General features: G+C 39.7%; 1 protein-coding gene across 1 annotated transcript in view; it reads left to right on the forward strand.

Moving 5' to 3' along the window:
* The window catches only part of LOC124545236 (phenoloxidase 2-like), a 261,009-nt gene that overhangs the window by 69,483 nt on the left and 173,716 nt on the right, over positions 1-17,810 (forward strand). Inside the window, exon 4 of the mRNA XM_047124106.1 lies at positions 14,616-14,839. Coding sequence (XP_046980062.1) covers positions 14,616-14,839 — 224 coding nt within the window. The remainder of the gene's footprint in view (positions 1-14,615; positions 14,840-17,810) is intronic.

The following is a 17,810-nucleotide window of genomic DNA, read 5'->3' on the forward strand; positions in this document are numbered from 1 at the left end:
TGTTGTGAACATCTTTGAGCAAACACCATCCAGTACTAATTTAAACTTTCAGCTTCAAGATGATCAAGACTGGTGCTACCGAGGACGACATTGTCAATTTTGTATCAGTTTTGTTATACTCTGAAGAGGCTTCTGCAATGTGTTTAGCTGTCAGCTTTATATAATATTCTTACTGCACACTTCTATAGAATACTTATTTTTTGACTTTAGCTGCATTTTCCCAGAGGTTTTGCCATAGGACAGTATTGAAGGAAAGTATTCGGAGTATGCCAGGAATATCATCTGTAGGTCAACAGTAAGAGAGATTTGTAAGTGCAAAGCAGGCAGAAGTGAACTATTTGATCAACTTATCCACATGCAGGTGCCACTTCGGGATGTTATCCCTCTGGGTGCTTGGGAACATCTCATCCAGTATATACCAATTGATATCTACTTCCAGTCCTTGTAAGTCTTTTTTGTTTATTTGGAATACCTGCTTATGGGAGAAAAATGATAAAAGGTTTGAGTTAATACCATATCAAAATCAAGTTCATTAAATGTGGTTCTCTGTTATTTTTATTTTTTATTATATTAAAAGTCTGATCTTAGTAGCATTAGAGTTACTAGATTATTTAATGAGTCAGGGTTTCTATAATATTTACAATCACAATTTTTAAAATAAAATTTACAATAATGGATACAGTACTGTACAATATGGTACATTCATGGTAGTACACATATCAGTTAATGTTACATCATAATACATGAAAATAAATAATGTGCTTAATACAATAAGATAGCAGAATTAATATTTACAAGTACAGTATGAGACATACATATTATTGACATCTTAATACTTGAAAATCAATGTGATATCTTTTACAACAAAAGATATTTATGCATGCACTAAGGGGATATTCCAGCTATATAATAAAACAAATCAAATGCATACCCATTTCCACAAAAAAATTTAATAACTGAGTGGAACAAATTTTGCATAAAGGATTCTTTTGATTTGCTCTTTAATTTTGTTGTTTCAAGTTCTAGACTATTGATGTCTGTAGGTAAAGCACTACAAACTTTCATCCATGAATAATTTACTTCTTTCTACACAAGCATGAATTTTGTCTGGTTGCTATGTAAGTCCTGTTTTGATCACATATTGTGGCAATTACAGGCGCTATTTGTTTTGAAATTAGAGTGGTTTTATTAATGAAACATATGAGTGAGAATACATATTGAGATAGTGTTGTAGTCTTCTTTTATGAAACTTTTTATTTGCTGAGATTCGTAGTGATCATCACAGATTCTAACACTTTAGATGACAAAAAGCGATGTGGAGCTGGTTTGCAAACTTTCCACCTCTCTCCCATAGGTTGACCTACTTGGTATGCACAGCCGATCTTCTTCTCTGGATAGCCGGCCACGTTGATCTCCAAAAATTTCTTCTCCGAAGAATAATGTGGTTAAGAGAATTTATCAGACTCTCTCTCTACTCTTGAAATAATTTGGTACTCGACTAATACTTTTAGTTCAGTCATGGTGTATTTCAGCTTCCACAAAAAACAAATTCACCACTTCCCATATAAATATTTGAACTTGTGGGAGTCAACCAAGTCACCAAACATTAGACTCTATTAGGATATGTTTACAACAGAGTTGGTTTACTAACCACAAGAAAATATGAACATGTATTGCTTCTAGCAAGTCCAACACATGAATTACTTAAAAGTCTAATCTCATTTCTTCGTTTGTTCTTAACAATCATCACAGTCACTAAACCAGCAAAGAAAAGCGCAGGCTCTTCTCTACAAATACACTGAAACTCTATGGACCATACAGCACGTACTTGTCAGCTGCCTTTCGGCCGCCGCATCCTCATTTTGCTCGTGACTGTTTTTAGACCTGCACACACAAACATGCAATGCACATAGGTCGGATTCGTCTCTTCCACACTTCTGTTTAAAATATTGTGGGTTCAAGATGGAGTGAGGTCAAGTGGTTCTAGAGTTTACATGGAAATTCTCGAAGCACTACCTATTCCCCCTCTCAGGTCAAACACACGATATTTTATATATCATCATTATGTACATTTATATCAAAAAGAATAACAATTCACCTTTCAACAGTACACCTTGTTCTTTTAATAACCGTGAATACCCTTTTCCTTTTATTTAGCTATTCCTAATTTTTTTTCATTTTACTTTAATTATAAAATGTGAATATTTCAATCAATGTTGGAGTTAGTTCTTTCAATATCTAAAAATCGTGAGGACCATTTTTTTTCTTTTTTGTGCTCTTTATCCAGTTGCAAATTGCAGGTGTTCAGGACACTTGAGTACTTTATTCTTTATTCTAATTCCTTGTACATACTAGTATCATTATTTATAATAGTTTGTAGTCTGTGGGAACTCTGGGCAAAATAAAAGTGTTCCCTTTTGACACTCGTAAACTTACCTAAAACATAAAAAAGCTAGTGGTCTATAGAATTCAAACTTACCAGAATAATTCCTATTAAATGTGTGACTTCTGTCACGATACTGTCCTTTTCCCCTAGGATCAGTACCTACACCTTACATGTGGGTTGACCCTCTGAGTGCACTTCCTCTTTCATTCTGATAGGTACGCCCATTTATAAAACATCCCTATTTATCAGGCCACAGGTCCTCCTATCTCTATGTAGGTAAGCCTGCCCTATATCTTTAGCAAATGCCGGGTATGTCCCCCATATCCTTTATGAGTAGGTCTCATGGTTCATTGCTCTAGTATACATCTTTATGTACACTATAATTAAACATTTCCTGGTAAAAATAAAATCTATTTTACACTTAACTCTCACTTCTTAGTACCTCTTCTAATACCCTAGAGTCCTCTTCCACTTCTCAACTTCTATAATCTTAGGAGATACTATGTCTACATATTTTATTGAACTCATGTTAGATACTATGTCTACACATAATGATCAAGTCCCACTACTCTATGACTCATCTCTTTATCAGAGTGTTTGCTACCCTGACTTTTTTTAAATGATTATCACGATTCACTCCAACCTTGCTTATCGCTGTTTTATAATTATTTCACAAGTTCTCCTGCTCCTATCTCTCTCGGCACATGAGTTGATTGCCACCATTCTTTCTTTTAGACACACAAACAAACACAAACTTACACACAAAATTCAAGGTTTCGCAACAAACTGTTGCCTCATCAGGAAAGAGGGAAGGAGAGGGAAAGACGGAAGGAAATGGGTTTTAAGGGTGAGGGTAAGGAGTCATTCCAATCCCGGGAGCGGAAAGACTTACCTTAGGGGGAAAAAGGACAGGTATACACTCGCACACACACACATATCCAATGATTATAATAGAGGGAAACATTCCACGTAGGAAAAATATATCTAAAAACAAAGATGATGTGACTTACCAAATGAAAGTGCTGGCAGGTCGACAGACACACAAACAAACACAAACATACACACAAAATTCAAGCTTTCGCAACAAACTGTTGCCTCGTCAGGAAAGAGGGAAAGAGAGGGAAAGACGAAAGGAAGTGGGTTTTAAGGGAGAGGGTAAGGAGTCATTCCAATCCCGGGAGCGGAAAGACTTACCTTAGGGGGAAAAAAGGACGGGTATACACTCACACACACACACATATCCATCCACACATATACAGACACAAGCAGACATATTTAAAGACAAAGAGTTTGGGCAGAGATGTCAGTCGAGGCAGAGGTGCAGAGGCAAAGATGTTGTTGAATGACAGGTGAGGTATGAGTGGCGGCAACTTGAAATTAGCGGAGATTGAGGCCTGGTGGATAACGGGAAGAGAGGATATACTGAAGAGCAAGTTCCCATCTCCGGAGTTCGGATATGTTGGTGTTAGTGGGAAGTATCCAGATAACCCGGACGGTGTAACACTGTGCCAAGATGTGCTGGCCGTGCACCAAGGCATGTTTAGCCACAGGGTGATCCTCATTACCAACAAACACTGTCTGCCTGTGTCCATTCATGCGAATGGACAGTTTGTTACTGGTCATTCCCACATGTAATGCGTCACAGTGTAGGCAGGTCAGTTGGTAGATCACGTGGGTGCTCTCACACGTGGCTCTGCCTTTGATCGCGTACACCTTCCGGGTTACAGGACTGGAGTAGGTGGTGGTGGGAGGGTGCATGGGTTAGGTTTTACACCGGGGGCGGTTACAAGGATAGGAGCCAGAGGGTAGGGAAGGTGGTTTGGGGATTTCATAGGGATGAACTAAGCGGTTACGAAGGTTAGGTGGACGGCGGAAAGACACTCTTGGTGGAGTGGGGAGGATTTCATGAAGGATGGATCTCATTTCAGGGCAGTATTTGAGGAAGTCGTATCCCTGCTGGAGAGCCACATTCAGAATCTGATCCAGTCCCGGAAAGTATCCTGTCACAAGTGGGGCACTTTTGTGGTTCTTCTGTGGGAGGTTCTGGGTTTGAGAGGAAGAGGAAGTGGCTCTGGTTATTTGCTTCTGTACCAGGTCGGGAGGGTAGTTGCGGACAAGGGTTCCACGACCGTGGTACTTGATCGTCGGGAGTATGTGGCTGAGGGACTGCGTCAGCTTTCAGACAACACCACATACAAAGTTTGCCAAGGTAATCCCATTCCTGATGTCTAGGCGGAGCTTCAAGGAATCCTCAGAACCTTAGGCCCCCTACAAAACCTTTCCCCTGACTCCATCAACCTCCTGACCCCATCGACACCCCGCACCCCTACCTTCTACCTTCTTCCTAAAATTCACAAACCCAATCATCCCGGCCGCCCCATTGTAGCTGGTTACCAAGCCCCCACAGAACGTATCTCTGCCTATGTAGATCAACACCTTCAACCCATTACGTGCAGTCTCCCATCCTTCATCAAAGACACCAACCACTTTCTCGAACGCCTGGAATCCTTACCCAATCCGTTACCCCCAGAAACCATCCTTGTAACCATTGATGCCACTTCCTTATACACAAATATCCCGCACGTCCAGGGCCTCGCTGCGATGGAGCACTTTCTTTCACGCCAATCACCTGCCACCCTACCTAAAACCTCTTTCCTCATTACCTTAGCCAGCTTCATCCTGACCGACAACTTCTTCACTTTTGAGGGCCAGACATACCAACAATTAAAGGGAACAGCCATGGGTACCAGGATGGCGCCTTCGTACGCCAACCTATTCATGGGTCACTTAGAGGAAGCCTTCTTGGTTACCCAGGCCTGCCAACCTAAAGTTTGGTACAGATTTATTGATGACATCTTCATGATCTGGACTCACAGTGAAGAAGAACTCCAGAATTTCCTCTCCAACCTCAACTCCTTTGGTTCCATCAGATTCACCTGGTCCTACTCCAAATCCCATGCCACTTTCCTTGATGTAAACCTCCACCTGTCCAATGGCCAGCTTCACACGTCCGTCCACATGAAACCCACCAACAAGCAACAGTACCTCCATTACGACAGCTGCCACCCATTCCACATCAAACGGTCCCTTCCCTACAGCCTAGGTCTTCGTGGCAAACGAATCTGCTCCAGTCCGGAATCCCTGAACCATTACACCAACAACCTGACAACAGCTTTTGCATCCCGCAACTACCCTCTCGACCTGGAACAGAAGCAAATAACCAGAGCCACTTCCTCATCCTCTCAAACCCAGAACCTCCCACAGAAGAACCACAAAAGTGCCCCACTTGTGACATGATACTTTCCGGGACTGGATCAGATTCTGAATGTAGCTCTCCAGCAGGGATACGACTTCCTCAAATACTGCCCTGAAATGAGATCCATCCTTCATGAAATCCTCCCCACTCCACCAAGAGTGTCTTTCCGGCATCCACCTAACCTTCGTAACCTCTTAGTTCATCCCTATGAAATCCCCAAACCACCTTCCCTACCCTCTGGCTCCTACCCTTGTAACCGCCCCCGGTGTAAAACCTGTCCCATGCACCCTCCCACCACCACCTACTCCAGTCCTGTAACCCGGAAGGTGTACACGATCAAAGGCAGAGCCACGTGTGAAAGCACCCACGTGATCTACCAACTGACCTGCCTACACTGTGACGCATTCTATGTGGGAATGACCAGCAACAAACTGTCCATTCGCATGAATGGACACAGGCAGACAGTGTTTGTTGGTAATGAAGATCACCCTGTGGCTAAACATGCCTTGGTGCACGGCCAGCACATCTTGGCACAGTGTTACACCGTCTGGGTTATCTGGATACTTCCCACTAACACCAACCTTTCCGAACTCCGGAGATGGGAACTTGCTCTTCAGTATATCCTCTCTTCCTGTTATCCATCAGGCCTCAATCTCTACTAATTTCAAGTTGCCGCCACTCATACCTCACCTGTCATTCAATAACATCTTTGCCCCTGCACTCCTGCCTCGACTGACATCTCTGCCCAAACTCTTTGTCTTCAAATATGTCTGCTTGTGTCTGTATATGTGTGGATGGATATGTGTGTGTGTGCGAGTGTATACCCGTCCTTTTTGCCCCCTAAGGTAAGTCTTTCCGCTCCCGGGATTGAAATGACTCCTTACCCTCTCCTTTAAAACCCACATCCTTTCGTCTTTCCCTCTCCTTCCCTCTTTCCTGATGAGGCAACAGTTTGTTGCGAAAGCTTGAATTTTGTGTGTATGTTTGTGTTTGTTTGTGTGTCTGTCGACCTGCCAGCACTTTCATTTGGTAAGTCACATCATCTTTGTTTTATATATATATACCCCTACAACCCTTGGCAGTTCTTATATCCTTTTAATCTGTAACTTCATTGTTTGTGTATTCATATTTCTTTGTGTGTATGCGGAAGTGTTTTCATGTAGTCTGATTCTTCGGCCTTCTTACCTGAAGATAAGTTGTAGGTTATTGAATACTGCAGAAACTAGGAAGGACTTCTGCAATAGAAGTAGATGAATATGGAAAGAGGGAAAAATAGATAGGTGCTCTAACGAGAAGTAAGTAAGGAAAAAAAGGTAGAGGTGGTTGCTAAGATCGAAGAAGAGAAAGAAGACAGCCCCAAAGATAGGAACCCCTTCCCACCCCCCTTCCCCAGGATACCTACCTCGCCGGTACTTGAGTGAGAAGCCGGAGGAGGTATGGTGTTAAATTGTCTCCTACAGAATGGACATTCCCATCTTCACCCTTGAGATCCCCGAAGAAAATCTTAGCAACCCTATGGAAACAGGAAATGGTGAAGAATCAGGTACACTTGTTTGCGAGGGTTGTTTGAAAGGTGTGATGTGTGTTTCATGTTAGTCAAGATTTATTTGTTAGTGTAAATCAGGCTTTTATCTACACTCCTAAAGGGTTATTCATGACGCTAGAACTATGTTCTATTATATTGTTGTCAATCATTTTGTCAATTCACTCCTTAACTGTCTCTGTCAGACTTACCGGTATTGGATATGGCTTACATAAAAATGGAGTGTCATCTTTGATTTTAAACTTACATATGGAATCGCTGATATTACCAGGACAATTGGAAAACACTACTTCATATTCCATTAGAATTTTATAGAAATCTAGTTTTTGTTCACTGGTTAATATTAGAGATTCATTTACTTTGTTTTGTTTGTCAGCTCGATGTGATATGTGATTTACATTATCGATCCATGGTGACAATCGTGCTGCAGTAGGTAACCGTTAACATTGACGTTCAGTTATTTGTCTTGCAATGTAATTATTGGTTACAAACGGTATCCAACATTTACTGTCATCTTTACCAAAGCAAAGAAGATTTTCATTGAAATTCAATATGACATTAAATTCTAATAACCAATCTAGGCCAAATAAAACACCCCTATTAATCTAGGCCAAATAAAACACCCCTATTAATATTTTCTACTATTAAAAGTGTTTGACGAAATCTGATATTTCTGATGTGGCAGTTCACTTGGGTTTCATGTTTCACAACCTTTGTTTTCATTCTGGTTATACCAACTATGTAAACTCCAGTTACTGGTAACAGCGGTAAGTAATGCTTAATCTGTAATGTGTTAAGGAACGCACTAGAAATGAGTGATACCTCACTCCCTGAGTCTATAAATATGTTAACTTCAGAAGTCACCACGGTTCCTGCAATTATTGGTTGTGAATTGCTGGTAGTCAAGCTTGGTTCTTCCAGTAACAACCATTCTTTTGTAGGTATGTTGTGTGTGAAATTAACATACTTATTATGAACCAGGCCTCCTAGTGCATCTCTACGACTTGGGTCCCGCCCCTAGATCCAGATCGCACTGGGTTTTTCTCATTATTAGTAATCACTGGTTGGTTATCAAATTGGGGTGCTACATTACTACTTTGTGCTCTATTATTACTTGGCACAAATTCCTGTGAAGTTACTGGACCTAAATTTGAAGGTGGATGCTTCTTCTGATAATTATCGTTTCCATTATTTCTGTTTCACTGGTGTACTCTAGCTAAGTTCACCTTAAGTTTTTTTAAATTATCATTACTATTCCTTCTGTAATTCTGATTTTCACTCTGGTGTATGCTCTCGTTGCGGTCCTTATTTAAGGCATAAAGTGCGTCCACAAAGGACAACAATTCTAATACTGTTTTCCAGTCGCTACACAAGATGTGTTTTCTTGCATAGATAGGTAAGCATCTGATTAAAATTTGAACTAACCCCTCTTCTTCCATTGGCTTATCTAAGTACTTTGCCCACATTAAATGCCAGTCGAAATACTTTCTCATTGTTCCCCATGTATTATTGTAATACTTCGGGTTCCACAAATCTGATATTAGTTTTTCCTGCATACTAGTGGACCAGTATTTTTCCTTAAATTTCTTCTGGAAGTCTCATCAAGAAGAAAAGTTCTTGAAGTTTACAGTACCCCACTCTTCAGCTTCCCCTACAGCAAATTTAATCTTTTTTGTTCTTCGGGAAGGCTTGGTTAAATCTTTTCAGAAAATGAGTGGGATGTACTTCCCCATCTGGCTTAAACTTAGGGAATTGGCTAGATAACCCTGAATTGGCTCCCAATTGTAAATCCATCATTACCTCACTAGTCAACACCACGTTAGGAGAAGTCATTCTCTTATCTACCTTGTCCTGAATAAATTTGAATTCTTTTCATAATTCATCCATACTTTTCTTGGTATCATTGAGTTCAGAAGATAAGACAGGAGATACGTTCTCAGAGATTACTCTCGCAGCAACTTTTTGGTCAATTATTTCCTCTACATGTTCCTCCAGACTACATATATTTATTAAGTCTGAGGTTGCTAGTTTCTCTTTAAAGTTTCTTTCCACGTTATCTACTTGAGTGTTAATGCATGCAGTTTGCAATTGGAATATTTGTATTGACTTAGCCTGCTTTCCAACACTCTCTCTCATTGAGCTCAGAAGATAAGACAGGAGATATGTTCTCAGAGATTACTCTCACAGCAACTTTTCGGTCAATTATTTCCTCTACATGTTCCTCCAGACTACTTATATTTATTAAGTCTGAGGTTGCTAATTTCTCTTTAAAGTTTCTTTCCACGGTATCTACTCAAGTGTTAACGCCTGCAGTTTGCAGTTGGACTATTTCCATTTCATATCCTGCTTTCCCACACTCTCTCTCATTGAGTTCAAAAGATAAGACAGGAGATACTTTCTCGGAGATTACTCTTGCGGCAACTTTTCAGTCAATTATTTCCTCTACATGTTCCTCCAGACTACTTACATTTATTAAGTCTGAGGTTGCTAATTTCTCTTTAAAGTTTATTTCCACATTATCTACTCGAGAGTTAATGCCTGCAATTTGCAATTGGACTGTTTGTATTAACTTATCCTGCTTTTCAATACTCTCTCTCAAATTGTGTAATTTTTGTTTTACAGCATCAAATGTAACATTACATACATTTTGAAATGATCCTAACTACTCACTAAGTTCAGATTCTACATTATTACATTTATCTTCAATATCAAATTCTAACTTCTTTGTCAAATCCTGAAATTGCTCACTCTGTCTCTGTTTAAAGTCAGTGAACAGTTGATTTACATGACTGCTTAAAGAACTAGTTAGTTCACCTTTCAAATCTATTTTAAAATTTTCTACTTTAGTAATTAAAATGTAAATTCAGTTTTCGGATTTCCCATGCCTTCTCATAAATGGCTAAATTCCTTACTTGTTCATCTACTGTAGCACTTAAATATTCTAAAGTTTCATTCTGAACATCCAGTTTATTATTTAATTGAGTATTCACTGAATCTAATTTAAGACATTGAGCATTTAAAGTTGTATTTAGTTCCTTTCTTAAAGAAGCATTTTGAGCGGATGAATCTGTCCTCTGGTCATCTATTTTATCATTTAAAGTTTTGATCAAATTCACTAATTCAGACCAGTCTGGCACCTCCTTACTCACTTTCATTGCCATGGCTGGTTCTGAAATTTCTCCAACTAACTGTACGTTTTCCATATTTTTACCAATTTTAGATCAGATAAGCATTAAAAAAAATACTTCTAAGTATAATAAATACATAAATACAGTCTATTGAACAGTTTCTTCAACTTTATACTCAAACAGTTATTGTTTTATGCTCACCCGGCGTAGAGTTTTAGGCTGCGTTGGTGAACAGGTGTGGAATCAGCACCGGTGAGCAGCAACTGGTGCCTGTGTCGTCAGTTGCTGGTTTCTGTGTTGGCATGAGCCTGATGTAAAATCAGCACTGGTGAACCGCAACTGGTGCGGGTGGTGTCAGTTGTTGGTTTCTGCGTTGGTGCGGATCTTCTTAGTTCAATGATTCTCGTCATATCTTGCGTTAGTCTAATACGTCGAGGTCTTCTTTCCACTCTTTAATGTTATTACTTCCTTACGTCTTCCCTTTGCTACATTTATTAATTTTCTTTTTCATTTGATTTCTGGGCTAAATCAAGTTTCTCATAACTGTTGTCTTGTCTGGTTATACTCAGTTGCTATGGCAACATGCAACATCCACTTTTCTCATTTTCATTTCTAATTCCCGTTTTTTCAGGTCCTTTTTCACCGGTCGCCACGTTCTAATACTTTAAACAACAAGAAGAGATGTGGAGCTGGTTTGAAACTTCCCACCTTTCTCCCACAGGTTGACGTACTTGGTATGCACAGCCGATCTTCTTCTCTGGATATCCGGCCACATCAATCTCCAAAAACTTCTTCTCGAAAGAATAATGCTGGTTAAGGGAATTTATCAGATTTGCTCTCTACCCTTGAAATAATTTGGTACTCGAAGAATACTTTTAGTTCAGTCATGGTATATTTCAACTTCCACAAAAAACAAATTCACCACTTCCCATATAAATATTTGAACTTGTGCGAGTCAACCAAATCACCAAACATTAGACTCTATTAGGATATGTTTACAACAGAGTTGGTTTACTAACCACAAGAAAATATGAACATGTATTGCTTCTAGCAAGTCCAACACATGAATTACTTAAAAGTCTAATCTCATTTCTTCGTTTGTTCTTAACAATCACACAGTCACTAAACCAGCAAAGAATAGCACAGGCTCTTCTCTACACATACACTGTAACTCTATGGATCATACAGCAGGTACTTGTTGGCTGCCGTTCGCCACTGCATCCACATTTTGCTTGTGACTGCACACACAAACATGCAATGCGCAATAGATCGGATTCGTCTCTCTCACACTTCTATTTAAAATATCGTGGGTTCGAGACAGAGGAAGGCCAAATGGTTCTAGAATTTACACTGAAATTCTCGAAGCACTACAAGATAAAAAGTTTTCCAAAAGAAGAATACAACAGTATATTTAAAGATTGCCTCCTACAACACTGATGTCAGATAATTAAAATATATTGATATATTGTGGAAATCTGTAGTGTGCAGAAAAGATTGGTGCAAGAGTGTGAAAGGGTGGACACCACTCACAATGCGACCCCCAAAGACAACAATACATGGAAATGTCTGTACATTTTATAATTATTGTGTTGGGACCATTGCTAATTGACACTGGTAATCTTGTAGTGAGATTAAATTCACAATCATGCCAGTTCAAAGAGAAACAACAGTTGTGTTGTTGAGCAGAAAGAAAGAAAAGGAACATAGTCTGTACATGAGAGAGTGTCATATGTCCCTGTAAACCAAAAGTATTACTTCTTTGGGGTGCATTCACGCACCCGTAGTGAGTGCTATTTCTGTAGCCGCACACTGGGAAAATTATTCAATTTTTTAAGAGGACTAACACATGTAATTCCCTGGGAGCAAGACTGAGTTAGTATGGAACTTGCTGAAGTGCATCAAAGAAGAAGAACATGCTACTAATAAGGAGATTTTGGCACTTCAATTGAATGGCTTTACAATGTTTTCTGAAGATGTTAAAACAGGAGTCTATATCTTGTTTAGGAAAGAATGCGGTGAATAGTATACCTTCATGATCTCTGAAGACTTTATGCATCATTTTTGTGGCAAATGATTATATCTTTACATTGTATTAATGCACAAATGGTCTCAGTCTGGTAACGGTGAACCCAAGACTCATTACCAGTGACAATTTGTGCTTCTATACTCTGTGAGAATTATGTGCAGCACATACTGTACACATATTTGTGATCATTTAACATACCAAGAAATGTGGCTTGCAACAAATTAATAGCAGTGGCTGTGGGCCATGTAGTTAACAACTGCTTTGCTTTGATTAGGTGTTCAGTCCATTGCACATTGTCTGTTGTGGTTCTCTTTCAATGTAGTACTAAGTGACCTCCTTTTTTCCCAATTACTTATTCTTCTTTCCTCTGTGGGGAAGGAGCTAATATTTCCATAAACTAGGAGTAGTTTTCCTTACTTTTAATTCCATATATCAACTATACTAGAACTTTACCTCCTGATGATAAGTACTACTGACCATTCTGTCTCCTTGTAATATGGCAGAAAGGCATTTTTTTCTGTAAATGTGAAGAATTTCTTTGTGTACATTCTTTGAGTCCCACACATCTGTGTACACAGCCACCACAATTCCTCAAAATAAATTTACAGAAAGCAGGTAGTGAAGAAAATATTTGGAATACCGTTGAAGGGACAAATACACTATCTGGGAAAAAAGGTGAAGCATTCAGAAGAGGAGGAGGAAATGAAGTGAAATGTCTTGTATTGAGAGGGTCTGTGATATTATTCCACAGATTACAAAAACAAGTCATGTTTACAATGAACCTGGCAGTATGAGCCCACTGATCAGTAAGATGTCGCACCTTCTCTGCCCTGGATGCCTGCACTGATTCTGTTGGGCAGGGTGTCATAAAGCCGTTGTAACCTCTCCTGAGCCAAAGTGTCCCACAACTGTTGTAACTCGTCCTTAGTATCCTAGATACAGACTCTGAGGCAGAGCTGGTCCTGTATATGTTCTGTCTAAGAGAGTTCTGGTGATCTTGCTGCGCAAAGGAGTATCTCAACATCTTGTAAACAGTTCATTGAGGCACATGACACGTGGGCAAGCACTGTCCTGTTGAAAAATGGTACCACAATGCTGTTGCCTGAGAAGTAACACAAGGATGCAGGATATCCGTGATGTACCATTGTGCTATCAGAGTTCCTTCAATCACTACCAACCATGACCTGAAGTCATACCAGGTGGCTCCCCACAGCATGACACCAGGAGCAACACCACTGTGCCTCTCCAAAACATTGGAAGAATGGGGTCTCTCCCCAGATCACTACCATACTTGCCAACAATAATCGACTGGGGTACTACAGAATTGCAGTTCATCACTGAATACAATACAATGCATTCATCACAATCCATGTTGCCCTGCCGCAGCTTCACTCCAAATGCAGCTGGTTGTGTTATGGTGTGAATGGTACTGAACACATGTGATTGTAATTCCGTAGTTCAGCTACTGCTAGTCTGTGACCAATGTTGTGGTATGGCACACACTATTGCAGGGAGTCTGTTACTTGTTCTTGGACAGCAGGCACAGATGTGAAGGGGTTATGAAGTGCTTGGTGCAAATTATGATGACCCTCCTTTGTGTCGGCCATGTGTGGTCAACTGGAACCTTGATGATGAGTGTGCCTGCTCTCACATTCCCATGCAGCCTAACATTGGGCCATTGTTATATCCTGATGACCCAAGAATTTGGATACTGCCTGATTTGACCAGCTGACCAAATGGAGAACCACAAGGAAGCCCCTATCAAATTCTCTAAAGTATTGAAACACTATCACACATGAGTATGCGGCATCCCGGTGCCCTACACAGTGGTCTCTCAATGCCTGACACTGATCTTGCAACCTTATCTGTCCTATCAGGCCTGGTAGCAACACCAAACACTAACAAACATTAATGTACCTTGGTGGCCATTCTACCTGTGACAGAGAATTTTAGCTCTAATCATTTATGTACCTGTCAGTGACTTGTATGTGTATGTGTTACATTGATATCCAACCATGTCTTCCGTGTACTTCACTTTTTTTGGCAGACAGTGTGGATGTTGTCACCTTGTTTTTCAATGGACAATGATTTGAAGCAGTTCACATGTGCAAGAAAATAAGTTACTAATATAGTACACAAAGGACATCAGTTACTCACAAATGCAATCTTTGTTTAAAACTCTGCATGGCAACACAACTTTTATGGGAATGAAATTTCACTCTGTCTTTGCATTAAAATGATGACGTTTTCATCATATGGAATTTTATTTGTTTCAGGAATGCGCACATACGAGGACTTTCTGTCCCTGTCAATATACTGTCGCGATCGCATGAATCCATATATGTTTGCATATGCATTGTCAATTGCCATTATTCATCGACCAGACACACAAAATATACCTCTCCCACCTCTTACTGAAGTGTTTCCAGACAGGTTCATGGACAGTTCCATATTTGGACGCGCTCGTGAGGAAGCAAACATTGTCAGCACTGGAGATAGGGTAAGTTTTGTACATCTTACAGTGTACTGTGTATCACTGGTGACTAGTGAAAACCTCTTATGTCAGCACATATAATGCTTAAATACATTAATCCATCGTAAAATAAATTCAGCTTATAAAACGTCAGGTATATTTGACAAGCCCATCTGAGTCAGTGACAGATAAGTACAAGATAATGTGATGAATAGCTGCTGTTCTGCAGAAGTTTCATATATTTATTTAGTAATGATCCTGTAAGTCTAGTGTTGTACTTTGTACAGTAGACATTGGACTGGTCCTTAAGAGCTATGAAGAACTTCTTACATTAAATCGTCTCCAGGAACCATGGAACTTTCCAAGGTAGAGTGGCTTGAATACTTGAATGATACAGACAGAAACCACAGTTGAGGAGTATCTGTGGAGAGGCCAGACTAACCCATGAACCCTGAAGGAGACAGCTGTCTTTTCAGTAGTTGCAGGGGTAATAGTCTGGAAGGTGGATTGATCTTGCCTTGTAACATTAGCCAATATCACAGTGCAGTATTGGCATGCCCTGTTGAAAGCAAAGGAAAACTACCGCCATTATTTTTTTCTGCCAAAAGCATACCGCTCTACTGTATGGCTTAATGATGATAGCATCCTCTTGGGTAAAATATTACGGAGGTAAAATAGTCCCCTATTTGCATCTACAGTCGGGGACTACTCAGGAGGATTTTGTTATCAGGAAAGTCAAAGCTGGCATTCTGTGAGTTGGAGAGTGGAATGACAGATCCCTTATCATGATGGTAGATTAGAGAAAAAAAAGATAAGAAAAACAGATGGGTTTAATTTAGATATATTGGGAATTAGTGGAGTGTGGTGGCAGAAAGTGCTGGTCAGTACAGGGTTATCAACACATAATGAAATAGGGGTATTCCAAGAGTAGGCCTTGTAATGAATAAGAAAATAGGAATGCAGGTAAGCGACCACAAATAGTATAGCGAAGAAATTACAGTATTCAGGAGACACATGAAGCCAACACCCAGCACAATAGCATACGTTTATATGTGAACAAATTCTTCAGATGATGAAGAGATTGGAAGAATGTGTGATGAGATAAAGGAAATTATTCAGGTTGTTAATGGAGACAAAAGTTTAATTGTGATGGGGCTGGAAATTGTTAGTAGGAAAAGGAAGAGAAGGAAAAATAGTACAAGAATATCAGCTGAGGGAAAGAAATAAAAGAGGATGACATCTGGTAGAGTTTTGCACAGAGCGTAATTTAATCACTGCTGACACTTGATTTAAAAATCTTGAAAGAAGGCTGCATATGTGGAAGAGACCAGGTGACACTGGAAGATATTGTAAAATATTTTCATATGTGTATGGTCTATGACTGTAATTGACTGATTATGAACTGCAGACTAAAACCGAAGAAATGTGAAAAGTGAGGAATTCAAGGAGATGCCACATGGATAAATTGAAAAAGTCAGAGGTTATTGAGAGAGCATTAGGCACTGTTGGGCTGAATCAGGGGACAGTAATACATTAGAAGATGAACAAGTAGCTGTGAGAGATGAAGTAGTGAAGACAGAAGAGAATCATGTAGGTAAAGAGGTCAAACGCAGTAGAAATCCTTGGATAACACAGGAGATACAAAATGTAATTGTCAAGATAAGAAAATTTGAAAATGCAGCAAATGAAGCAGGCAAAAGGAAATATACATGTCTAAAAAATGAGACTGACAGAAAATGCAAACTGATTAAGTAGGCATTATTAGAGAACAAATGCAAGGCTGTAGAAACATGTATAACTAGGGGAAGTTTGATACCACCAATAGGAATATTAAAGACACCTTTGGAGAAAAGAGAAGCAACCCTAATGAATAACAGTAACTCAAGTTGCAAACCAGTACTTAGCAAAAAAGAGAAAGCTGAAAAGTGGAAGGGATAAACAGGTCTCTGTAAAGAAAAGAAATGTGAGGACAATGTTATTGAAAGAGAAGAGGAACTAGCTGAAGATGAGGCGGGAGGAATACTAGTGTGAGAAGAGTTTGCACAGAGCTGAAAGACGTAAGTGGAAAGAAGGCACCTGGAGTAAATGTTATTTGCTCAGTATTATTGAGACTTTTGGGAGAGCCAGCCGAGACAAAATTGTTCCACCTGATTGCAAGATATATGCGACAGGTGAAATACTCTCAAATTTCAATATTCCCCAAGATAATGTTATAGGCCCTTTGCTGTTCCGTATCTATATAAATGATTTGGGAGACAATCTGAGCAGCCGTCTTAGGTTCTTTGCAGATAACGCTGTCGTTTATTGACTGATAAAGTCATCAGAAGATAAAAAAAAATTGCAAACCGATTTAGAAAAGATATCTGAATGATGCAAAAATTGGCAGATGACCCTAAATAATGAAAAGTGTGAGGTCGTTCACATGAGTGCTAAAAGGAATTCGTTAAACTTCCGTTACAAGATAAATCAGTCTAATCTAAAAGCCGTAAATTCAACTAAATGCCTAGGTATTACAATTACGAACAACTTAAATTGGAAGGAATACACAGAAAATGTTGTGGGGAAGGCTAACCAAAGACTGCGTTTTGTTGGAAGGACACTTAGAGAATGCAACAGATCTACTAAGGGGACTGCCTACGCTACGCTTGTCTGACCTCTTTTAGAATACTGCTGTGTGGTGTGGGATCCTGACAGGACTGACAGAGTACATCAAAAAAGTTCAAAGAAGGGCAGCACAGTTTGTATTATCGCGAAATATGGGAGAAAGCGTCACAGAAATGATACAGGATTTGGGCTGGACATCACTAAAAGAAAGGCGTTTTTTGTTGTCATGGAATCTTCTCACAAAATTCCAATCACCAACTTTCTCCTCCGAATGTGAAAGCATTTTATTGACACCGATCTACATAGGGAGAAATGGTCACCATGATAAAATAAGGGAAATCAGAGATCGTACAGAATGATATAGGTGTTCATTCTTTCCGCACGCTATACGAGA

This window comes from Schistocerca americana, chromosome 8 (genome assembly GCF_021461395.2).
Source record: "Schistocerca americana isolate TAMUIC-IGC-003095 chromosome 8, iqSchAmer2.1, whole genome shotgun sequence".
NCBI classification, from domain to species: domain Eukaryota; kingdom Metazoa; phylum Arthropoda; class Insecta; order Orthoptera; family Acrididae; genus Schistocerca; species Schistocerca americana.